This window comes from Phalacrocorax aristotelis, chromosome 2 (genome assembly GCF_949628215.1).
Source record: "Phalacrocorax aristotelis chromosome 2, bGulAri2.1, whole genome shotgun sequence".
Taxonomy (NCBI): Eukaryota; Metazoa; Chordata; class Aves; order Suliformes; family Phalacrocoracidae; genus Phalacrocorax; species Phalacrocorax aristotelis.
The window spans coordinates 15,433,553-15,460,310 of record NC_134277.1 but is presented as its reverse complement, the minus strand read 5'-3'; the positions used below and the strand labels follow the sequence as shown (position 1 = coordinate 15,460,310).

The window sequence follows — 26,758 nt, the reverse complement described above, 5'->3', positions numbered from 1 at the left end:
TCTACCTCACTTGGATTATATCTATCCTATTTATTATCCTTTAAACCAGTCCTATTTTTAACCCTCCTGCTCCTTCCTTAAAAGCAGATACCTCCAGTCCTCCTTCTGTTCTCAGCTGTATCATTCAGGTAACATAATGCCTGTTACAGAACAAAACATTTTGTCACTGTCCTTCATGATTTTATTTTATTTTTAAAATGAATTCACAAAGAAAGAAGCAGGGATCACAGAAGCCAAGACAACACAGCAATGCAAAGGCGATTAGATACTCATCCCAGGGAAGTTACTCTCTACTGAAATGAGATACAAGCTTCTTTTTGTTGTCATCGAAGAATTAACTAAAGGAACATGCCAATAATTTGTACATGTGTAGACATAAACATAAACTATGGCGGAGGGGGAGGAGGAAGACCTACTTGCTTCCATGCTGCAGCGGGGCAGAAGACAATGATGGCCAAAAAAGCAGGAATCTTTATTCCAGGTACAATGTTTCTTAAAATAATTACAGATTAATAACTCACAGCTCAGACTTGGAAAAACCTCTACATATTTCTCCTAATGATTTCACTGGGATCTGTAGTTGGCAACATGTAGATGGCAACATCCTGCTGCCCCGGTTTTCCTTTTGTGTAGGAAGAGGAATGTGAATATCAAGCATTCCTATTAATAGGGGAAGGGAAATAAGTGTGCGAGCGTTTAAAGATAGAAGGATGTTGCCTCTGTGTGTTTGGCATTATTAATACCCTAACTACTAGAATGTGAACCAAACGAAACAAAAAGCTGACTGCACGGAAGGATAGTCTTTCTTAATGGGAGTTGGCTTTCTGTGTTGCATGTTTTTTTATCAATGGTGATGGCAGCATCAGCACGGTAACCCCTTCACAAGCTCAGTGAGGACATTAAACTACCGCATGTCAACTTTAACTCCGAGTCACCCTGGTGTACACTTACGCAACTTTCACTTTCCTCCACACAAACTGGCAATTTTCAAACATTTCCCTTCCTGGCTGCTGTCTTTTTTTTTTCCATACACAGCACAAATGGTTCCTTGCTGGCAGAATGCTCTCCCTTCCCCTCCCCCAGCCCTGTCCAATGAACTTTTAAGAAAGGAAAAAAAAAAAAAAAGGAAAAAAATTACAACTTTTTTTCTCACTGATTTTATCCAAAGGCTATAGGAGTTTCTGGTCCACTTCAAAGCGTTGCTGGCAGGGCCACAACCGAACCTTCTCCCCTGTTCAGCACAGGCGTTACCAGAGGGATGATTATCCTTCTTGGCCTTATTATTCCCTGCCTCTGGCTACAACATCCTACCCTTCTCCATTTGGGAGCTACCCTACTTGCTCATCAGGTTCCTCCCCATTCCTGCCGCTGCTGACATTTTCCAAAGCTTCTCCTAGAGCGACCACTTGTTCACCTCACCCCAAAAAAACCTTTCTCCGTTTTGGCTCCCACTCATTCTCAGCAGAAGACTCTGTCCTCTCCTCAAGCAATGTCCTGGCAGTCCCACGGGGACAGCCATGCACAGCCTCCCTCCCCATTCCCTTCCCGAGAAGGGAAGTGCTGCCACTTGTACAAGAGTCAGTATCTCAACCCGCAGTAGGCTCCAGGTGCCAGTGACAATCAACAGATTTCATGTTTTATCATCAAAAAACACCCTTAGGATGACAAATGCATAAAGCCTGGACCTGCTATTGATTTCACTGCCAGTTATGATGTTGAAAAAAACAACCCCAAAACCCTAAAAGTTGGAGGATCCCCCACCCCAGGTACCTATCCCATTCTGAGAGTATACTCCATTTTACAAAGTAATGGCAGTTCTTATAAATGCTCTTAAACCACAGTTCAAAACCCAGGATAGAGGGCCAAGATGGCAGTGGAGCATTCCAAATTAAGAGGAAATGGTGGAAATAAGAAAGCCGAAGAGGTCCAACACAGCAAGCAAGTGTACACCAAACTCCCTGATGAAGCATGCAATTCCTCCTAACAGTTTTTGAGAGTCTCCCCACATCATTTTTAACCCCATAATCTGTTAACTTCCAGTAAAATAAGCAACATCTGAATGCAATGTAATTGAAAGACATACACCTAATAAATTTTCCCTGGAAGGAAGAATCCTTATTCTGGCCAGCACTGGTATTGGTATATATTTTTACAACGCTAGATAGTAGTATTCCTTTCACTTGGATACCAGCACCTAATGAGCAGAGACATCCTAAATAATTCATAATAAATTCTATGTTGAACATCCACCATTCAGAACATAAGATTTTAGAGCAGTCCATTTTAAGGCTGGGAGTTGCTAATCTGAATACTTCACTTCAAACCACTATTAACTTCAAGACGTTCTAAGCCCACTGTATCAGCCTGGCAATGCTGGCACAGCAAGAGTTCCAAGAACCTCAAACTTGTGCAAATGTCTGAAGTGAACAATCTGAGAAATTAAAAACTTCAAGGAAGTAAGTATTATATTCAGATTTTTAGGATTTACCTGGCGTGAACTTTCACACTAGCAAGGCCTGACCAGGCAAGTTTTGTGCACTGGCAAGGTGCTTGGTTTTTACCCTGAACGCCCAACGCACCATCCAGACTGCTTCATGGGTCACTTCAGATGGCAAAGCATCTTTTACCCTTCAACAGCGTTTAGCCGTAATAATGGGTTCCCCAGCACTTGATCACTAACTTCCTACATCCAGATCTACTGTTTCACAGTAATTGCCATTCATGGTACTTTGTATTTGTTCACACTACCCAGAGGAAAAATACCATAAATTCAGATTTGTCACATTTACTTCGTCACTTTTATTTGATGGATCCACAGAAACAAGATCTCACAGCTACGAAACATCTTTTTTTAAGGACACAAACAGCTCCAAGTTCAAAAACCCATGCTGTCAGCATCACGTAAGCAGCTCCTCTGGCTTCACAGTAACAACACAATACATGAATTTCAGTAACTCATGTATGTATTCACTGCCTATAGTAACAGTACTATAAATTAATTTCAGTACATGCCACTATAAACATCCGTGTTCACCAGGACAGAGTAGGATTACAAAGCCAAATGGAAGTTGAGGAAGAAAGGCAAAGATCACAGGGACTGTCTGCACTGCGGAGCAGAACTCCTGCAAAATATCAGCTGTGCTCAGTGCCCACCAGCACACACGCTTCCTCTGCTAACCCAAAAAACACACAGTTAAATCCCATGGGGAAAAACACTGGGTAAAACCCAGACTGGGAAAAATTTTAATAATAATAAACCAGTGATACGCAGGGGCAGATTATGAAGGATTATGGTGAGAAGTAGCGCAGAACCAAAGAGAAAGCTCCCTGACAGGCATACCAGTACCCAGTCTTGAGAAAGAAGGTGTGTTTGGGGGGGGGGATGCTTAAAAAAAAGGAAAAAAAAAATGCTTTCTAGAAGGATTCTATCATCACTAGGTTAACAAGCACCAGGTTTCAGCAGGGTATTTCGTTGCTTATATAAATGAAAGCACGGCTTGCAAAGCAACCAACAGAAATCTATTTTCATCTTCCAGACTCTGTAACTTCCAACACAACACAGCTCTGGCAGCTAAAATTTGCTTCAGTAGTAAACTGCAGGCTTGGAAAGGGATAGGCTTGCACCCCTAAAACAATTCTCAGTATTTTGCTGAGCAATGGGAAGCAACAAATATTGTAACAAGAGGGATTACAAAAGTCTCAGTTCAAGAACAACACTAGCTGTGGTACAGAACTCCCAACACCTGTCCATCCTGAACTGGAAGCATTGCACTTCAAGACTGCAAATTAATGTTTCACCTCCCTGTACTTTTGAATTCAACATACAGTGACAACTTGACTGTGTGATACTATTTATGCCAAGACATTACAGAGATAATGAAAGATTTCCTTCTTAAGCCTTTATAAAGAACTGTAAAGTTTTACTACCAAATTTACCAATACTGCCAAGCCGTTAGCTGCAACTTCAGAACAATGCAAGTAACAGCCTGCAACTTCATAGACCTGCTTTTCTTTGTAACAGGTCGTCTGTAGATTAGGGTTACCTGACGCTGACTACATCCATAAGGGCATTCCACTAAGAACAGCTTCATTTTTTTTTAGATTACATTATATAAATTGCAAAACAATACAGTTTGTTTCCCCCAACACTATATAACAACTCCCTACTTGCAAGAACAACTGTTTTCTTCTCATACCTTTTAATTAGAGTTACAAAATGTTTACATTAGAAGGAACAATTGCCCTGATTTCAAAGTTTCTAGATCTGCTGCAACATGCCCGCGCTTCTGATTGACACCACTTTTCACTACACAGAAGTGGTTACACAACCCTGGTACTTCTCTTGCGCTTTTTTCCAGGGTGCTCAATATTTATTCATCACATCTCATATGTGAGAGTAAGGCATGTGTAAAACCCATCTGCCTCCATCCCATCACCATTTTGTTGTGGAAAGTGCAAGGATGCAGATCTTGACACACAGTTCAGTGCATTATTTGGTTGAAGTAAGTCATTTTAGATAATTTCCTCTACCATTTGTAACAAAGTCAGTGATAAGTTTTACCCAACTAGGAAGCAGCAAAGAGAAGAAAAATTAGATTACAGATATGAACAGGTTGTTATGTTCCTTTTTTAAATCTGAATTAATGCCTGTTGGGTTTGGAAAATTTATCTGAGCTTATTTAGAAAAATATATGCATTTTTCTAAACATTTTGATCCATAAGTGGCTGACCTTAAAAAAATCAAATCAAATTATTGATGAAATAAGAGTAAAAGCCTCAAGTGGGACGAGCTGGGGAGTCCCCATCCCTCCTCCCAAGAACAGATGGAAAGAAGCCTTTCTCAACATGGTTCAGCTCCATGGAGTTGAGTACTCCCCAGAGTACAGAGAAGTCTGTACTTCAGCAATGAGTTGAGAAGTACAATCTCTCACAGACATTGTCCAGCCCTCACACCATCCTGCAAGGTGCCAACATTTTTACCCAAAGTTAAGAAAAAGTGCAACCTACCTATGGCCACACAATGAGCTAGCAGTGGATTTTTGGGGACATAGCTTGGGTTTTTTCCATGCATATGCTTACTTTTACATGTAGCAAGCAGCCACTTAGCAAGATCATATGCTGCTGTAAAAGGGGACCTGTGACAAGAGGACATACATAATAGATGGGGTCCACTAGACTCTAAAAACTGAGCAATTTCACATGGGTACTTCAGGACACAGTGAATCAGATCTTAAAATTATATACTTCTCTGCACCACCTCTAAACAGACCAACTCTAGACACCAACTTTGTAGATTAACAGTTAGGCTACATGAACTCTGCTCTACACAACATAATTAGCTGGGGTGAGGTAGGTGAAGATAACCTATCTCAGCTTGAGGATATCGATTTGTAATATCATTAAGAGCTGCAATTAGAGCTTTGTGCAGAGTACCTGTATATAGCAACAACATTTCAGGTAAGAAATTGTGCTACAAAAGTAACTTAAACTATCCAAGGGAAGCTGACAGCTACACAGACCAACCTGGGTAACTCTTCCAAACTGAGTTTTAATTCTCAGTATAGAATATGAAACAAGAACAAGGGTTAGGACTTTGGCGATGGCAGTGTGCACATCTAGTGATGTGCAACAGCTCTCACACAGTCCAACATCAGACATTACAGTGGCAAACACTCTCTATGGCTAAATCGTGGCAAGTGTGAGCCTTTTCAACTTAAAATTTAACACCTTTTTTCTCCCTGTCGGAGGCAACATGACCTTTTTGTTCCTCCTCATGGATGCCTTGGTACACACTCCCACCTCCGTGTGAGGGTGTAAGTTCAACGTGTTCTCTCAATACACACCTGCAGCTTCAACACAGCCCCCTTGGGCTGAGAGTCCACACATGCATTCCCTCACCCAAACAGGGTTGGCTGCCTGACTCATTTATCATGCTAGCCGATTTGCCATTTCATTTATTGCTGGCTTCCAATTGCAAAGATACACCGTTAACCAGCAGTGCATTTAGCCCCAGCAATGAGACTGGGTTTGGTTTCTTTCACAATGATTCACATTTCGTATTACCTAAGTTCAGCATGCTCACCAGGTGTCTGGCATAATTTCATTAAATGAGATACTACGCATCACAAGAGAGTAAACTTTGGGGGGGGGGGGGGGGGTGTTTTATATTAAGATTATTTTAAAATACTGACTTCTGGGGGGATGAATATTAATTTTGTGAAATAGCAATAGCAGGAGGATTCTGGATATTCTCTAAGACGACTCAGTCCAGGAAAACATAGGATGTCCCATGTTAAAATGAACATTTTGCTTAGTCTTCAGAACCACATTACCGCTACAAGTGCACAATTTTTAACCTCTATCATATGGGGGGTGGGAACTTGCGTATCTGAGGTGGCTTCCAGGCAATGAGACTGGCAATGAGTTTCTAGGGACTGACACTAGGAGGACAACTGTCAACACACATGGCTATGCAAATGCAAATCTGAAGAACTCACTGCTCATGATCTTAAATCCACAATATAAAAAGGGTAAATGTGCTAAAGTAACCATTGAGTTGACTCTTGAGCATACGGAGTTACGAGACCTGTGATTTCTTAGCTATCTCATCCCGAACTTAGGGCCAACTGGCTCCATTCCCTGTCCCGCTTGCTCAAGAGGCGCATATTGCTAAAGCAGCAAGTGTTGCACATTTGTGAGAGCCTAGAGACACCAATGCTTGTGAATGCTAAAAAAGCTTAATTTCTTGTGTGAAAGCCAATTGCCAAACACAACAAAATTGTGCTCAGATCTTCTGTTTTTTCTTTTGCTGTAGCAAACATCTATCTGAAACGCTGACTGCATTCACCAGTGAAAGGGCTCCCTCTCAAAGAGAAAGAGTTTTAACATTTATAGGCACAAAGGTGCAAAGGCAGAGACACTGCAGAAAGCATGTGCGTTGTTCATGAGCACAAATAGTGATTCAGCAGAACTGGAGAAAATAAAAGTTAGGAGAAAAATTAGTGGTTTACACTATTGTGGATTTCTTTCTCTGTAGAGTCATCCTGTAGATCCTGACACTTGTGTAATTCATCAGCAACTGAAACGCAGCCCTCTCACTGGGACCACACCACCTGGACCAGCAGGAAAGCCAAAAGCTCAAACCTTGCCCGTGAGGGGAAGCAGGCTATCTGCAGCAGCTGATGCCAGTAGCACCAACTCACCGCAAAACCAAACTGCATGCTCAACCCAACCTGTTACAGTGGAACAGCCAGACTTCTGAGTAACTGAGCATTTTCATGCACCACCACTCCTCCCACCTTGAAAAGCAATGGCACTCGTATGGATTCTCTCCATCACAGGGAAGCATTAATACACATTTCAGTGGGCCACACCAAACACGTTCTAGAAACCTTGAGGATTTTTGAGAACAAAACCCAAATTGTTCCTGGATAAGACAGCAACAAATCTCTACTTCAGTAGGGCCTTTGTGTGTGTGTGAAAGTGCATGAATGACAATTTTAAAAAAATAAAAGCCCATAGAAGTTCAACCCTCAAACATAAAATTAAGCAGAGTCACTTAAGTAACTTCTCAAAACATCAGTAACCTGACCCTCAGGACCATTTATTTTACTCCTTAATTATGGACTCTGTTCCTGTAACTGAAATCCAATGAAATTCAATCCTGTGATTATCCAGAGCCCATATAAAGATAGTGAGAATGAACTGAAGAGAAGCCACTGCAAGATCAAATGTAGTCTCTTACCCCATTACCCTTTTTCTCTTCAGTTTTCCATACTGATGATACTTGGTTTAAACTATTTATCCAGAAGAGGAAGGAAGAACATCATCACAGAACCTGCAAGCCTTCACAGGCACAGAATTTGATTCATGAGGGCCTCCAGTGCCACCAGAAAAGTTCAAGCAGAATCTGCTCCTGAAGACCAAAGACCCCCCACACTGGCTTCAACACAAGAGTTAATACAAGGCTGAAAACAGACGGGGAATCTGCTGCACGTTCTCAGTAGGAAAAAAAATATCATTCATCAGGGCATTTACCTAGAAATGCATTGGCTTCAACTTCAGTAGAGGTCCTTCAAACCACAGCAGAGCCATCTCTAGGGAACTTCTTTGACAGGCCATCAGGAGGGGCTGTCACTCACTCAGGCACGTCACCCCACAGAGACTCCAGGACACATGGTCAGGCTAACAAAACATAAGGTTCCCTCTGGCCTTGAATGTCACAGTCACCCGTGTAGCACCTCCCTCCATTACTACCGCACAGTGACCCAAGCAAGTGATATCAGTAACATTCACCACCTCCAAAGAGCAGGCTTACAGACACAGTCCATGTAACGGCTTAGTACAAATACATCCTTCTGCCTCTTCTTCCTACCCCACTGCCCAATGCCTCTGCACACCAGTAATCCCCTGTGATCCAGCCATACCCAAAGCACCAGCTTTGCTCCGAGCTGACAAGCGTGCAGGATCACCCTTGGGATCAAGGCCACCTCTGCTCACAGTGGGGAGTTGCACTACATAGATTTCATGAAATGATATGAATCCAACTGCAGGGCCACTGCCCAAAGAAACTGCAACTCATATAATACTAAATGTATACTGTTAAGAGTTTAGTTCCAGAATTTGACAGCTTTACTGGCAGATCCCTCTGCCCAGACACAATTATGCTGATTTCAGGGTGTTTCTACCAAGTTTCTAACCAAATGCAACCCGGATCACATAACATGCCACAACAGAGCAGTCATTCTCCTGTAGGGTACTAGTCCCATCTATACTCATCCCAAGACTCAAAAGTGGTTTTGTTTTCTCTTTCAGATGCTCTACTTTTTAGATTCGATATGTAAACATCAAATTCCAGGCACGTAGCAGACAATTTTCTCAATTCATTCATACGGCATGAACTGTAGGATGTTTGCAAAGTTTTTATTCTTTACAGATAAGATATAGGGAAGAAATGCAAATTGGCTTTTTAAAACAGAACTCAGATAAGGTATTTCAATGGCCAACAGAGCTGGATGACTCCTATTTAATTTTTTGTACACAGTCCAGCTGAATGTTAACAACAAAGCCCATGCTCTGTACAAGTGTAATAAAAAGGTGCTGTAAAAAAATAGATTGAACAGTTTGCCCTGGACTGATAAAGCAGCAAGCAAATAGCACAATTGTACAGACGTGTGCTTGGTTTGTGAAAGCAGACAGTGTACCCTTGCTAGCTCTACAGCTATGATCGGTTTAGGTTGCAAGGAGGGGGTCAGGCACTGAGGGAAGGAAGAGAGAGCAAAATGAGAACATTTCCCGTTCCATCTGGAAACACAGGATTCAAGAAAGGAGGGTCCCTTCAGTGTTTCTGACCCTCAGGATATGCCACTCTCTCTTATGAAAGAGGTTCGGTTGACTCAGATCACAGTTATGTTTGAGCAACCTGTAGATTAGTGAACACACTTGATATTATAGGCTTTGTACTTCAGTGAAAAGTATATAGTCATATAATATAGACAACTACCTACCTACATTTTTAACTAAATTATTTCCCCTACTTCACATTGATCATTTGGGTTTGGGTTTTTTTTCCCTAATATTGATTTCTGCATCCAGCTTGCTTGGCAATAAGCTCATCTAATGCATTTTCTGTCTGCTGTTGCTGAAATGCTGACTATATATCCTCTTCCTATTAGTAAACATGTTTACATGAAAGAAAGGTTCACTAGCTGTTAAAAAACACACAAGAGTTTAAGGTTATTTAATGGTGTACAAATTCAATATAAATATATTCCTTTTAAATCATTATCAGAACAGTCTGAATTTGGAAACATATCCCATTTACAAACTACAAGGCAAACAGAAAAGCAGCAGCATCTGAACCGGCAGAGTCCTACCACCACATATTCATTCTTCACCATGCATTGCAGTTCAACTGCTTTCAACAAAAGTCAACTTTTTGTTAAAACTCCTGAGTCAGTAGCATTTGCAGGATTCCCATGACATTACTGTTGGTAGCTGAAAAATCTGTCCATCTGCATCCTCCTCACACGGCGAGTTCAGGCGTATGAGAACAGTGCGGCACATAAGAGCATGACAGAGTCCGGACAGAAAGCACGCTGCTGTAATCATTTCTGCACACCAGCCACCCCTTTTGTTACGTTACTGCATGCCTTAAGGAACAGCTCATGTAATCAGGATTCAAGATTAATAGGACAGTACAGAATTCCTTGATTACTGTTCTGGTATAGTGAATAGGCCGGTTTCAATTCAGCAAAAAAGAAGCCCAAAGACAGCTTTAAAAAAAAAAAAAAAAAACAAAGACAAAAAAACCACCACCTTATACACGTATGTGACCGAGTAAAGGAAGAGAAGCATATACACCATTTTTAAGTACTTGCAAACCATCTCCTCCTTTCTTCTCCTGCAAGACACAGTAAGTGAGGCAGTGACCACAACTGAGGTACTACTTTCTCCATGATTTCTTCCCATAGCACCATTATGTAACTCAAATGCATGAGAACCATGAAACCTTCTAAACCAGAGCTTCCAACACGCATATAGTGTGTAAAAGGGATGGGGACATTGTCACAAAAAAAATCAATTGCAAGAATCAGAACCCACACCAGAAAAAAAATGGTAGAGGCTAGGAACTAGTAGAACAGAATTAATTTTAATGAAAAAGCCAGGAACACCAATGCCAATGAACAGCTCAGAAATAGCTCTGTTTCAGAGGCAGCAAAGGAAGCAAAGTCTCATCAGTGTTCACTTCAGTGTGATTAAATCTAAATACAAGCAGATTTTATTTTCTCAGGGGCTTTCTAATGAAGAGAGATGTCTAGAGTAAGAGGGATATGCCACAACAAGGAAGAGACACAAAATAATGCATACAAATCTTTAGAGGTATTTTTTGCTAGGTTTCATTGAAATCTCTCAAGCTATCCAGTTTCAAGAAATTACTTCACATTGTCCTCGTGCCTAATAACAGCATGTTTGTCAAAGGCATACAGAGTCACTTGAAAATAGAGTCTAGAGGCAAAAGATGAACAATGGTTACAATGTCATCTAAAATTATTTAGTAAATGCTTTCATTTGCATAGCCCACCAGCTGCATTTTTGCAAAATGCTGGAGATAACATGACTATGACAGCTGTTAACAGAACCTGAAGCCTTCAACAAAAGCGGTAATAATAAACTGCAGTTGTTTTGTAGCATTTTTTTTAAACACAAAAGAATAAATCACCGCTTACTAGAGTCAAACCAGTAATTTAAAAAGCTGGTTAGGGTTGGAATTATAATTTGTAATATCCCAACACTCAGGGGTTAGTATTATTATTATTTAATATGTACTATAGCAAGCACTCCCCTGTTCGCGCTCTCCAGCCCTTCTGTAACTCTGCATGTTTCCTTATCCCTAATATAGATATCCTGAATATGACACTATAATCATGAAAGCTTATATCTGCAAGGGGAAAACATGCTTTCTTCAGCACTGCATGCAGAAGGGATTAAAAAGTTTTGGTAGATTGAGTTCCTTTTAAATCAGCATCAGTAGCACAGTAGTCTACAAGCAAAGTTGAGACCAAGGCAATTAACCCCATCAATCTAAAATGAATGTGTAAGCATGCAGACAACACTTCCTTACCAGCATCAGCTGAACACTATCAGAGTTCTTACTACCTCAGATTTTTTTGCCCAGGACCATCTTTCTTACAACACTTCTGTATCGGAAGAAAACTACAGCACTTTAAGGGGGCGGGGGGAAATCCACCAAACAGATTTAAATTCCACTAGCATGGATCAATATTCTCCTCTCTCTAAATGTTTCATATTTAAGCCAAATACATCACTGACAGGTCTCTTTCTGGCTTCAGTGTATCGCTTCGCTTAAAAAAGGAAAAAAAAATACTATTAATAAATCACTTAGCTATACTGAAGTCAAACATAAGCATTTCCTTTGCTTTCATTCTGTTATAAACATTTAAACAGGTAAGCAATATTGAATCAACATCCTTACTACGAAGTACAGATTACTATATGAAAGTTTCAACCACAGTTATGAGTAAATTGAATAAATTACATAAACTGCTTAATAATTTCTGTTTCTTAACATGACCGAGTCCACACTTTCCAGAGGAAGATACTTTCTTTTCAATGGCCAATTAACACAAAATACTCCCCTTTCAGCTTGGCGAAGTGTACCGTGTCCTTTCATACAGAGGCTGAGCTACAGGAGAGCAGAAGGATTAAATACAGTGATATTTTACCACATCCTTACTAGAGAGGAAAGATAGTCTTGCAGTTAAGGAGTCAGCAGGTCAGCACTTTACTTCCAGCTCGGTGTTGAACTGCTTGTGTGGTCCTGGACCAGCCAGCAGCCTCCTGTGCCTCCTGTGCCTCCCTTCTTGACGCACTCCATGGGGGTAATTACGTACTTGCTAAACTCACACTATGATGTTTGTTTGCAGATTTGGTTTTTGAAGGGAGAAGGTGGTGAAGCACAGAGGGAAATTACCAAATTAAGAGGAGAAATCACCGGAGAGCCATCTCCTTACTCCTAGTTTGGGTCTTGCATGCTGTTAAAACTGATGGATGCATCACAGCTTTGCTGTGGCACAGATGTCTGGTACAGCAAAGTACTTTTTCTCTTTCCTAAGGTAACACACAGATGCAGAGAAAAACCTCAGAAGGACTTTATGGAAGTACCCGCTCGCCGCAATTAACATCATGCTGTTGTGAAACACAGTTAACGAGGTCCTCAGAGAAGGAGCCACAGGAATACACAGCACTGCTCCCAGGTGAGCTCTCCCACTCTCCATCATCCATATTTGGAATAAACCTGCGGGGCTTCCCAGCTAATGCAGGGCTGCGTTGGGAGAGCAGTGATTAAAAGGAGCTTGTTCCTACTCTGTGCCCCTATTTCACACCTGAAAAAGCAGGGCATTAACAGATACATTTCTCAAATTACAGCATCACTGAAGCAAAACTAACTAAATATTTCCTGTATCTTCACGACAGGATTCAGCCAACACTTCTGAAAGGAACCGAAAGACACTGCAACTGTTTTCTTAAATCCTAACCACAGCATTTATAGTTTCCCCTACTCATTTCCACATATACCTCTTTCTATACCTCAGGTTCCTGTGCACTTGGAAATTTGTTAAAAAGGAGTCAGGAATACTTGTCACAAAAAAAAGGACCTCTTATTAATTATTGAGGTCACATTAAACTTCTCTGATGACACTCTGATTTTTGAACTAGCGTTGAGTTAGTGAACCTTTTAACAGTGTAGGGGCACAAAACATTTGGTCTTTACTAACAACTTGTACAACCTGTATGCATAATCTTACCTCCGTCTTAAAAATAAAGGCAATTTGAAGTAGTTCATCCCGTAATGAAAACAATCTATAAAAGCCATTAATCTATTAGAGAGGAACACACCATGGCAGCCCAATCACACTGCAAAGCAGAGCCTCCGCTCACCTTGCAGTAACAGAGCAGGTGCCTCTATGGCACAAGCACAGCTCAGCAGCAGCAAGCCTGAGTACACCTCTGGAAATTCAAGTCCACAGCAATGACGAGGGCAACACCATAAGTAAAAACACAAAGAGGAAAAGTCTCCATGCTTTTAAATTTGAATTTCAAGTGGATTTTATGAGCTGGTTTTCAAAGGCTTCCAAACAGACAGATCTTATGCCAGTACACAGCTATAAAAATTACTTGGAAAGTGACATGAAGCACTTGCTAAATAGTATCATCACCATTAAAGTACCCTAAGAAGTAATAAAAAAACAACTCTAGTTTTAATTAGTGGAGTTCTCCTACATCAAGCATAATATGCATTAAAATCCATGCTTTAAAAAAAAACCAAACAGAAGCAGTAAATTTTATTAGTTCCACTTCTTCCTTCTGCATGTTTACTTGACATTTATTTCAAAATTACTCTGATACTTTGTTTCTCCTTTCTCCATTTAACAACATTCCCAAAACAGCAGACGGATCGAAGCTAAAAGCCTTGTCCTGCTGCTGGGTTATCACCAACAGATGTTAGGAGCACTCAATTGCATGGCTGCAATCTGCTCTCTGAAGGAGGCTCATAGCAGGTGTGACAATCTGGTCTGCTGAACAAGCTATACATAAAGATGCAAGAGGTGGGGGTGAGGACTCCACAGCTTTGCTTTTACCTATCATGTTGGATTTGTAGGCCTACTTATTCAGAGGGAGGGAAAGGGGAGCTACAAAGTTAAAACAGATAAATCTCAGCATCTTTGAGCTCCGTTTTTGATTTTACAGCTCCCCACGTGCTGCAAAGCAGGCAGGTAAGCAGCACCAGGCTGATTCCATTTGCTGTTGATGCTGAGAGAGGCACCATTTGCAACTGCAAAGCACAGACTGTCCTATTTATTGCGTCTAGGTACAAGTTTACAAATCAGAAGCCATGTGGTCTTCACCAAAGGCCAGCTTTCTGAGTAGCACACCAAGTGAAAGGCAGGCTGCAAAGGGCTGTTTATTATAAACTGATTCCGGATGTCTGCTCCCTATCTCAGCCTGTAGCTTATACTCTAGAATAACACAAAACACAAAGTGAGTTATTACACTCTGCACTTCTGTTCAGAAAGGAACAACAGACTTTTTTCAAAAAGCAACAAGAAAACTCTGGATGAAAAACAATCTTTAAAACAATTACAGAAAAACCAAACTTTTTTATTTCAGTATCACACACGACTTTAATCTCCAAAACTGATCAAGAAAAAATGGGTACTCATTAGGTCTTAAAATGGATCTCTATTCACAATGGCTTTGGCATCCACCAACCTTTGGAAACAAAGTATTTCAGAAGGCAACAACACACTGGCACACTGAATCAGAAGCAACTTGAAGGCAGCTAGAGTTAGAGCAGTCTTTACACACTGTCTAATCAGAGACATAATACATGGTCTAATAAAGGGAAACACAGACCACCCATGAAATAGGATATACATTTTACAAAATCAGCTATTATGATTTACTGATGCACAATAGTTTAATAACTTTCACATAAAACAAAGAAAAAAATCCCCTTTTTCATTTTGTTCCAGTATGAGACTAAGCAACCACCAAATTATGAAATGGAAGTAATTTAGAACAAAATAGACCACTTCCTAAAAATTGGGCTCAAGTACAGTAGATGGCTACGGTAAAAAAAAAAAAAGTAGCTCAGCATTTAAGTTAGAAGAGTAGCATCCATGTGCAAGCAATTACACAGCCACCTTGAGAGCATTTTTAGAAAGGGGATTCCCACATGTGTCTATCTGATCACCCCATAGAGCCCACAGGAAGACAACAGACCAGTACCCAAACCTTTCCTCAATCACTTAGCTCAGCAATTCTCCCACCAGTCACAGGCCACCAGAAAAATAATACCACGAAGAGCACGTTTAGTCTCAGTCTGAAATATACCAGCCTCAAAAAATATTTCAGAAGTAGATTTATGATACAGTTTCCCTTCAGCAGCTTGTTTAGACTTCTCCAAATCCTAAAAGGTAAACAGCAGTACATCCAAGCTAATTACTTCATATTCAAATATCAAAAGAATATATAACTAGGCACAAATTAGCTTTTCATACAAGCTAGCTCCCATTCCCCAGCTAGAGGACTCCACCAGCAAAGGAAACTTTTTACCTCCACAGAGACAGGGTGACGAACAGGAGCCTTTTCAGCTAAATATTTTATAAACCCCAGAAGATATGAGAGTGGATACTCATTATCTGTGGCTTTTGATTTAGCGGGGGGCTTCAAGCTAACAATAGCTATTTTGTGGCAATGCCAAAGCAACAAAAGGGTCATCAGGAATTTACTTCAAACAACTAGACTAATAAAGGCAAGATTTATAAGACACTGATTACAATAACATTTCACGCATATTAACATCTGGTTTTAGTTTACCAAAGCATTATGTTCTTGAATGATTGCCGGGCAACAGGGTGAGACTACTCCATTGCCTAATAAAACCACAAGTTAAATACACTGTTTTACATACAGAGCATAACATTTTCTTTTTAGACCAGGTTAGTTAAGTCTAGAAAATATTGGTTTTCATTTTAAACACACGGCAGCACTTAAACATACAAACATTTTGCATACGCACAGATACAGACATTTAAAACCATGTTCACTGGCTGTTTTATAACACAGAGCCTACACTAACAGGCAATTCCAAATTTAAAAGCTCTTATTTCACCCAGTCCACTTTTTCTTGCAATTTCTTAGTTCAGTCTTCAAATTCTCCAGAATTATTACAGACCACGTTTAGCTGTGCTCTCTCTCATTTGAAGAAAAACTAGAAAAAGCAGTAAAAGCTGCTGCTAAGGAAACTCACTGAGGGCAGAAAACATCAAACCTATCTTCCCAAATTATAATTTTTAATGCCAGAAAAAAAATGTTCAATATAGGATTTGGAGATGATGCTCTGAACTTGCACTGTGCCCAGAAGTCAGGACTCTGAGTGAGGACAGCAGAGGAGACTCTTGTGCTGAGGCTTTTCCTCTTCCCTGTCCCCAGCCGTCTCGGTCCTACACTGCAGCAAAAGAAGCAGCATCTTTGTCAGCAATAAACAACTAACTCTGACACACCCTCACCTTAATCCAAACCCGAGCTGCCACCTGAGCACCGAGCCCCCTCGCACACGCCTCACAGGCGCTCAGCCGGGACAGCCATGTCCACGGCCGGGCCAGGCTCCTCTCGTCTCCCTGAGAAAGCAGCAGCATTACTCTTCTTACCCAGTGCTCATCTCTAATAAAGGCAGAAACGCGTAGCAGAACAAGTGAGATGACGGAGATGACTACTCTCCAACTGCACAATATTTTTTAACTTTCAGCAAAGACTAACACTTCGGGCCAGCAGTCTTCCAGCAGCCTGGTACAGCTAAAAGATGGAGACAAAATCAAGGGGGGGACAAAATTCTCTCGCTCATCTTCACAGGCTGCATGTGGCACCAAGGCCAGAGGCTCATTCACCAGGAACTCCTGGCCAGCAGAGCCCGGCCACCACAGCTTGGCTGCCTAAATTCTCCTTCTTCAGGTACTTGGGTAGCTGGCTGCTTTCCCAGCACTCGCAGCTGCAGGCAAGCAGTCTACACAGGAAGGCAAAGGGGAAAAAAACTGACAGCACAAACAAATGCACACTTTAAAAAATGCAAATAACGTTTGGTACAACAGGTTCTTGGAGAGACCAAATTAAATCAAGCCTTGTTATTCCACTTAGCGGTTTACTAAAGAAGTTAAAGGTTCTGAAGCTTCCATTTTTTTTTTTTAAACTGTCATTTAAGTTGTTATAGCAACAAAACTTCCAGGCTACTTGGTCTCAGAGCCACTCCAGCATCCCTAGAAGTAATTTTTCCATATTTCATTAAATTCTGCTCCTTCCCCTTCAGAAGGAGTCTGAGAACTTGGAACAAAGTCGTTCTTCTCATTATACACACAAAGAGGTGTATCTCTGCAAGTTTCTCACAAGTAGGATATTGCTTCTGACATTTAATAGAGAAGGAAAAAAACATTATGTGGCCTTTGCCTAGGGGGAAGATAGAGTAACTCAACAACTTTGAAAGCACATGCAAAAAAGATGGGGTAAGGCAAAACTACTTTTTCATTTATTAAGTGTGGCTACATTGCTTCAAACAAATGAAAACACCTAAGTGGGTGCGCACGCAAACATACAGGCACTCCCAAAAGTCCTATCTTCGTTTAAAACATTTTATACCCACGTAACTTTTTTCTCCTCCTATTAGTAAAACAACACGAACACCAGAAGCATGGCCATTCTGAGTCTGTAAAGACATGCGTACCCGGAACAAAAACCCTATAAACATAGCCACTTAAAAAGAAAACTGCTAACGATGTACCAGCTCCCTCCTCCTGCAAAGGATTCAAAATCTCGCTGCATCAGCAGCAGGCTGAGCATGAGAGAATGTGGAAAGTATGGCCAAAAATGTGACATCGCTTTTCCAAAATAGTGTCTATTTTTCCCTACCAAATCAGAGATGCGCCACTTTCACTAAGCTTATTGCCCAAAAAGGGAAGCTTCCTATAATAAATTCCACAGGTTTCTTTTTAAAAAGAAAGCCTTTTGGGTGACATCTGTTGTGACAGTGAGGTCAGTTTTTCACCCTCTTCCTAAATTGGCCACTTACCTCCAGGGCACCAAGTTAACCAGTTTCTTCCCATCTTCAGCTCTTTCTATTTGTCAGTACTTCATTTATTCCATTACTGCTTTACTTCCATGCAAACTCCTGTTTCCCTCTCACATGTAAGAAAGGCACCAGGAGTTAGATCCATTTATTGTTACCCCAAAAGCATTTACTTTTGCCAGCGTCCAAGGACATTCCTTCCTTTTCTCCTGCCCTTCAGAAGACCACCCTTCTCCCCACAGTCATTTCCTTCTGCCAGCCCTGTCTCTGTTACCAAAAACTCCTGGCAACCTGGAGACACAACGATCCAGGAGGCAACAAGAGCCAACTGCTCCAGCAGCAGCAGATGGTGCCCAGCAGGAACACAGCAGCGACCCAGGGCCCAGCTCCATGGGATGCTCACCTCTGCTCCTGGGCAAAAAGAGTCACACCCCCTCACACAGAAACACGCTTTGCCATTATTACTCTTCCCCTCCACTGGAGGCCCCAGCCCTGAGACGTAGTATGTGGGATCTAATCCAAGAGTTTTCAGTGGGGATACATTTCTGCTTTTGTTTGGAACTAAATAGGTTATCAATGTGTATTCCTTTACAATAAGAAACTGAAGCAGGAAATGAGTTACTGTAATACACCTACTACCTGATTAAAAATGAACAGCAATACTCCAACACAATAGTTATTATTTCTGATTTAGCAAATATCTGGAACTAATTTGAGAAAATAACTAAGGCTACCAGTAGCAATGTCAGATTTTTTCCTAAAGTATTCTAACAAGTAAATTTGATGTGATTATCTCAAAAACAAAGAGGCCGTAGTTTTCACTGTTAATTTAAATTTTTTCTTCCCCAATTTAGAATTTTACTCATCTCCCTTTCACTAGTAAAATAGTCATTTTGACAAGTATTATGTACGTCTGTGCTGCTGTATTCTTTTTTTCTTTCTCATTTTCTTAAACAGCACCACCGGATTATGTAATTTAGCTCAAAGGCAGTTTGGGTTTTTGGTGGTTTTTTATCTACCTTCCAGTATGAGACTTGCTGAGCATCACAGTAAAATGACCTCAAAGAAACAAGGAAAATATATAAGCTATATTAAAAAAAAATGAGGGGGAAGGGGAGAAAGCACAGGTGCCCTAAAGTATCTTGCAGAATTTTTTAGTACTTCTTGTTCCACTTTATTTTCTTACTGCTCACAAAACATTTCTGAGTGAGAACATCTGTGCTACACTCTGGACTGATGTTAGAAGAATTCCACTTTATTTTCAATATACATAAGCATTGGTTCAGCATTGTTGCATGTTTTATCCATTCCATTTATATTTGGATGAAAAGGTTTGTTTTCCTTTGAAGAACCAGGAAATTGTTTTAAAGCTACATGAACTGTAATCCGTATAACTAACATCACCAGCATTTCTCCCCCATTTACTCCATCTTATTTTACCAGATTAAATGTGCCACGACCATAGGATGTCATAGTCTGGTACAACCAAGAAAGTGTTACTTCCAGTGGTGTTTTTATAACAGAACTAAAACATCTGCAACCATTATAACCAAAGTTAAAGTGTAAAAAGCTATGAGAATCAGATGGTTTTCCACTGGTGGAAGGCTATCACCCAGGAGAAGAAAGGCTGGCAACTCCCTAAACCCCAAATTGCCTCCAGGACCTGTTCTCCTGATGCACTGAGCACTTTCACAGGCTCCTCTGCAGTCATCCCCTCAGAGCTACAGGAATTCCTCACAGCAGCCAAACACTGCATTTGCTCGAGCCAACCTTCCACAAACACACACTTTGATCACCGTTAAGTAACGCTGAAATACTGAGAAACCACATAATGCCAAACTGAAAGCAGAGGTGTATGCCATCCAGCTAAAGATAGGTACTTCTCACAGAGCCCACCACGGTAGTACCACACATACCCTTTACTGAAAACTCCTTCAAAGTTAAAGGGCTTGCACGCTGTCCACTTTTTAGGTCCCTCTTCATCAGCACTACAGAATTCAGTCTTCCTCTTTATTAGCTTTGAAAAATCCCCAAAGCATTTACCCTGCGTGCTTGAATAACAGGAGCACAGCCTTGGCGTGGTTCTTGGGCCTCCCGAAGACAAGCCTCCTCCCGCTTAGCACAGATGGCTGAACACAGGCAAGACCTGGCGGAGAGGGGCTGCAGCAAAGCCCTGCCCAGGGTACAGCACAGGTTGTACAGCTCCCCGCCTCCCAGGCCACAGGTTCCCTTGGGCACAGTACTACTGAACAGCAAAGTTCCCTTGCAAGGGACCTCCACAGCCACTGCCACACTCGATCCAAAGGTTCATTCCCTACCTTCACCCTGCAACTTCTCATGCGATGCCTGAGAGCAACCTGTACTCACAGATGAGGACAACAACAGGAAACACTCATTCGGCTGAAAACACAGGGAGAGTTGGCGAGAAGTGGTTACAAGGAAGTTTTCAGTAATGAGTGGAGGGAATGAAGTTGCGTTTCCACCATCAACTCCCAAACCTGTAGGATGACAAAACAGCTTTCTAAACACGAAGCAACTGTGACCCATTTCAGTACTTCTCTTCCTTAAATTAGCAGCTCTCCACTGCTGTTCATAGCTTTCACCAAGCTGCCACAGAGTGACATTGCCAGTCAGCTGGGTTTCACTGCCACTGCTGGGAGCTCAACATCAGCAAAGAGGTCAAGAGATGGCTTGAGAAAAGTACCAGCAGCCCCAAGGAACTTGGGCTCTCCTGGTTCACCTCAGGTAAATTACTGAGACACTACCTAGCCAATACTAAATGCAAAGCCCAGAGACTTCATCCTGGTGGTATCAGCTAGAAGTAAACAGTCCACTGAGCAGCAGGGGTGAAAGGGATTTTTTGGGTTTATGGTTCCTTTTTGGGGTGGAGAAGGTTCATGCACATTCTGAAAACAGCCTACGAGACTTTTTTCTACTGAAGCCAGGCTCAAGATTTACACAGATATCAAAACGAAATCTAATTCTAAAAAAAAAAAAACTTAAAATATTTTTTTGTGCTAAATTAGCCACTATTGCCCATGGGTGTTTTCATTACAATTCTGAAGGGGTCTCTGCATGGACACTGTGGAGGAACCAGGTAAGCCTGTGCCCGAAACCCAGCAGCCAGGCTCCAGCAGGGAATGTGCTGAGACTAATACAAAATCCAAGTAAAATCAGCAGATTTTCATAACAACCCACCCCTGTGTATTAGGACCTACAAATGATGCCCCAGTGACACACTAACAAGCAACTGCGAAACTGTTTGCTCTGCAGAACATCAAAAGCATCAAAGTTGCCGCTGTGTATCTGGAAGACAGCCTGCTGTTTGGGAGCTGACTTTTAAGCAAATAATCTGAGAAATCCCAGTTAGCTGGCACTGGGGAGAAAAATCAAAAATGAAAAAAAATGCTTCACATTCACTGAGACTACAACCTTCGCCTCTCACACCTCCCTGCTGATAAATGTCAGACCTACCAAAGAGGTTGAGCTTTAAGCTCTGGGTGGCCTAAGCTTCCTATGTACAAATTAAGCGAGAATATGGTCGTTTGACACCTGTTACTTTTGTTTACCCAGCCAACTTTCCCGAGTTCTCATCTATTATCAGCAACTGCCTTCAAACACTATCGAAGAGCAGATTACAAATTCTTTTCACAAATATTAACATACTGCAGCTTTTAAATTAACAATACAAGCATTGTTCCACACATCAGAAACCCCCAAACCCTTGACCTCCCACAGGATTCAGTGAGGGGAAGGACTCTCAAAAGAGTCCTCCTAAAATCTTTTTGATTCAGCAGGAAAACTGTTAATTTACTTAACTAGAAAATCAGGGTTATATACAGGGTCTAGGAATATCCCTACAAGCTCATGATACGCAGGACATCAGACTGAACGATCACAGAGACTGAATGATCCCTAGAGGGACTGAACAGCTCCTGTAAATGTATGATTTCTTATTTCATATTCTTGTTTACATCACTCAAAGACAACATAGTAATGCTAAAAATTAAAAAAATAGTATACCTACCTATTACCTATGCATGCTAATTTACATTTGCAAGAAAAAGAAGATAAAAGGCAAAATGCTTATGATACCTCAAAAACCCTAAAGCACAAAAAGGTTATGATGACAGTCAAAAGTCACCAAAAAAGTCAGAAAAGTCTCTGGCTACAACCAGATCAAACCAAAGGTACATGATGCACAGTCAATTCTCATTGATAAAAGGTTACTTGATACCTCATTTTATGAAAGTTTTCCTCATTTTAGCACTAGGTCAACAGCCAGTTATTTGATAAACATGTTTCACCTCAACTGCCTTTGTGTCTGCTCCTTTTTCAGGCAGCCCACCATCTCTTGCTATTAACATTAAACATTTTTCTTTAATCATTACACTAATTGCTAGGAAGGCATTAGCAGAACTACATCAACACAAAACCTGCAGAGCCCCTGACCAGAAGCGTTTGGAAATACACTACCATTTCTCAGGCCAGTCGCCCCCTGCCCAAACTGTACCTGTTTAACGTTTGCTCAGAAATCGTGCCAGAGGCTACGCCAGTCCAGCCACATAAACAGAGCATCATTAGCCTGCCACCATGCAAGCAAGGTTTCAATAAGCAGGATCAATTCTTGCTGACTCTAGTTGCCCTGGCCCAGGTAGACTTTTCAGACATCTCTTATCATTCACTTGTTCGCTCACCACAAACACAACTTGCAGAAAAACGGACCCATTTTGGACCCAAAGCTTCTTTTGGAATAAAAGCAAAGGAACAGAAAGATTTCCTGCGCACACTACACAGACCAACCTTCAAGCACAGCATGTCATATTAATAACTTATTCCACACTTAAAGATTTCATATTGATGAAAGCAGTGATAATCCATAATGATTTTTTTGAGATTTACAAATCCTAATCAAAGACGACCACATCCAGAAATAACTGCCATAACTAGGTGTGTTATCCATGTGCTTTTAAAGTCTTAAAATTTTACAGAGAGGAGACCTTACTATTATCTGGATTATTTTCTATACTTTTTTTTTTTTAATCTCACCATGTCTATTCAACCTAAATAATACCAAGTCAGAAAAATTCCAGCCGAGGTCAAATTTTGAAGTTACTTGCTCCTGGCACTCTGCAAGCATGATGCCAGGCGTCCTCACCACAATTGCACAGGTCCGTCAGAAGTGCTCACCATGCAGATTACTTATTGCTAGTCACAACCTGGAAACCATGACAAAGCAGGAGGTAATCTGAGAAGGGCTGACAACTCAGTCCTCAAGTAGTTCTCCTGAAGGAGCTGCTGCATACAACGGACACACATTTTTGCAGGATGAGAAATGCTGGTTTTCCTGTAAGTATGAAAACCATAAATTCAATTCAAATATTTTGAATAATCTTCCACCAGATACGTTCTTCTATAACAGCACAGTGGTGGTGACGCAGATTTCAGTTTTAGCTTGATACCAACTGCCAGATCTTACATTCATATGTGCGCACATACTTTCATCCTCTCAGTTTAGGAATTATTCCCCCCCCCCCCCCCCCCCCCCGTCTCTTTCTGAAGTAAAGATTTGCTCATCTGCTACACTAGCTTAGAAGGAAACTACCTGACTTTTTATAGCAGACAGTGATCTATGAAATTCCACCATTGAAACCATAAAATTACTATGTTACTCTATGGCAAGCACAGCAAACAGCACTGTACGTTTATTTACAAGTCACTGAGGATCCACCTCCTACTACCTAAACATTGCCATAGAAAATCTTCAGCGGATTTAAGTTAAAAGTAGGATTTGATAGTCACTGTATAAAACACTCAGAGAAAGGCCACAGACTCTGTACTGTGTGTTCAACCACATTATTTCCATATAATAGAAACAAACTCAGTAATTACAGCTACCTCAAGTCCATACCAGTGGCATATAGCATAACCACCATATAAATACTAACAAATAAAACCATCGTGTCATTTTAAACCCAGGATCAGGAGCTCTGGGGGCTAGGGGCCAGTCAAAGTCCGACAGCACCTCTGAAAACTGACTTTTTAGTAAACATGTCAGCATATTTGAAGAAGAGTTACGTTTTGATTTTTTCATGTTTCCAGAGGTGGGCCACTTCTTTCCTGAGCAAACCCGCACCATTTGCAATCACGTAACCTTTTCCGGGTGTTTCTCCTGGGCTCACTACTGCAATCGCTTCCAGGTTTAATATTATACTGCAGAATGTAATTACCATCCTTTAATGCAATTTAACAGTTGGAAACCAGCACACGGTCCAGTGCCTGATGAGTTACATGGGCCACAGTTTTGGAACACAACGTATCAAAATTATTAGTTTTATTAATGTTGTAACACCGATTAACAAATTCTGCAAACACTTCTCATCCGAATGGCCCGACGAGGCATTCAGTGCTCCCCCACGGGACGCAGTTTATCATCCACTGGTTCACCTTAACCAGCAAGGTACTTTCAGCCACCGTCCCCTATGTGCAGGTAGATCGCCATGTGCGTTAACTGCCATATATAAGTAATGGCTGGTATGCCGCCATGGCCATGAATTGTTTTACTCTTTTTCCAGCCACAATCACAACTGTGTTACAAGAAGAATAATAAAAATATAGAGAGAATGCATTTGTTCTCTCCAAAACCATGTTCTTCAGGAACCAGATGGGGAGGCGATGGGAACCTCAGTTGCTTTTCTCCTCCGAGCAACTGTAACTCTGAGAAAATGGATCTTACAAGTTTTACTGGGAATCACTTAAAACCCATCAATATCCTGTTCGCACAATTCCTTCCGCTGCAGGTTTCAGAGAGCCTGGGAGTCAGCGTTTGCCAAAACAAAACTCCCAGGTTCAGAAGTGCAAAGCGTGTCAGAAAGACCAAGGGAAAGAGGCACACTCAACTGCTTAGATAGATCAGGTAGAGAGAAGGAGAAGGGCACTACTCAAGTTCTCAGTCAACGACAGTCAGGTTGTCCCAACAAACCAGCTGATTAAAAAGAAGTTCGCAGCAACAAGAAGAAAATACGAAAACGAAAAAAAAAAAAAGACCAAAAACAACAAGAAGAAGGGAAGCAAAAACACAAAGCCCAAGAAGTCGCCTGCGGAGGGAAAGCCCAGCGTGCAGCTGCCCGCACACCCACAGCCAGGGATTTCAACATGGGGCCGAGGAAGCACTGGCAGCGCCCGGGATGAGTCCCACCGCGGCCGGGCCGGCGATCCCGCGCCCCGAGGCACGGAGCACGGAGGCTCTCGCAGGGCCGGAGCCTCCCCCGCAGCCCCCCGGGGCCGGCGCGGAGGCTGCGGGGGCGGCCGCGGCGCTGCGGGACGCCCCCAGGCCACCGGTCCGGCGCAGGGGGAGGGAAGAGGGGGCGGCCCGCGGGGCGCCGGCGGACGCCCCTCCAGCGGGCTCCCCTCCCACCACCCTCCCCGCCGGGCCTGGAGGGCCGGGAAGCCTGAGGCTGGAGTTCCAGCCCTCCGCGGCGGCTCCCCGCCCGCCCCACGGCGCCTCGGCCCCGCCGCCCGCCCCCGGGGCAAAGCCGGTACCGCCGGCCCCCGCGACCCCTTCTCCCGGCCGGGCTCGGGCGCCCCCCTCCCCGACACCCCCGGGGGCCGCCACCCCGCCGCCAGGCATCGACGAACAAAGGGCCGAGGCCCGCCAGGCGCCCGCGGCCGCGGGGAGCCGCGGAGGGGCCGCCCCCCCAACCGCCGCCTCGCCCCGCCGCCCTCCCCCGGCTCCCCTCAGCGGCGGCGCCGCGCACACGCTCCCCGTTGGGCTCCACCGCCGCCACCGGCCGGCCCCGGCCCAGCTCCCGCCGCCCCGGCGGGGCAGCCCGGACTTTCCCCCTTGCCTCGCTTCCCTCCCCGCTCCGGGAAGCGCCATATTGATCGCGGGCGCCGCTCCCCGCGCCCCTCACCTTGGCGATCGCCTTCTTGTACCGGGTCACCGCTTGCTGGATCAGGCTGAAAACTTTCATGTTCCCATCCCCGCAGGGCACGACCACCCGCGTCCTCCCGAAGCACACCGTGACTTTCATCCTGCGCGGCCGGGGGGGCTCCCGCGTCCCTCCGGCCCCACGCAGCCTTCCCCCTCCTCCTCCTCCTCCTCCTCCTCCTCTCCGCCCTCCGCCACGGCCGCCCCCCGGCGGGGCGCGACGCTCAGCCCTCTCCGCCGCCGGGCTGCCGCTGCGGGCGCCCTGCCTCCGCGGCCGGCGCGGCGAGGGGAGGGCTGGGGGCCGGTGCTGGCTGCGCGGGGGAGCGCGGCCGAGCGGCGAGGGCCGGGGGCCGCTCACATGCCTCAGCGCTGCCCGCTGCCTGCGGCCACCTGCTCGGCGCCTGCCCCGGCGCTCGGCGGCGGGCGGGGCGGCGGCGCTGCCTCCCCGCTCCGGAGGCGCGGGGCGGTGCAGCGGGGCGGGGGCAGCCGGCCGGCTCCGCGGGGCGCCGGGCAGCGCTGACGGGGCGGGCCGGAGGGGGACCCCGCCGGTCCCGGGGCGGGGAGCGGGCCCGGCGGCCCCACGACCTGCCCGGCGCTTAGTCGGAGCGGGGCCGGGGGCTGCCCGGACCGAGCCCTGGCGGGTGCGGCCGCCTCCGCCCCAGCTGTGCCCTGCCGGTGTCCCGGGC

At 43.5% G+C, this 26,758-nt stretch overlaps 1 protein-coding gene across 22 annotated transcripts in view; it reads right to left on the bottom strand.

The window, feature by feature from the left end:
- The window catches only part of PARD3 (par-3 family cell polarity regulator), a 464,268-nt gene extending 437,763 nt beyond the window's left edge, over window positions 1-26,505 (bottom strand). For 14 of the 22 annotated variants that reach the window (XM_075082466.1, XM_075082475.1, XM_075082472.1 and 11 more), the window contains exon 1: window positions 26,056-26,505. In XM_075082466.1, coding sequence (XP_074938567.1) covers window positions 26,056-26,175 — 120 coding nt within the window. In that variant the 5' untranslated portion in view covers window positions 26,176-26,505. The remainder of the gene's footprint in view (window positions 1-26,055) is intronic. The other 8 variants (XM_075082467.1, XM_075082471.1, XM_075082474.1 and 5 more) reach the window with 1 other exon arrangement.
- Window positions 26,506-26,758: the final 253 nt, after the last annotated feature.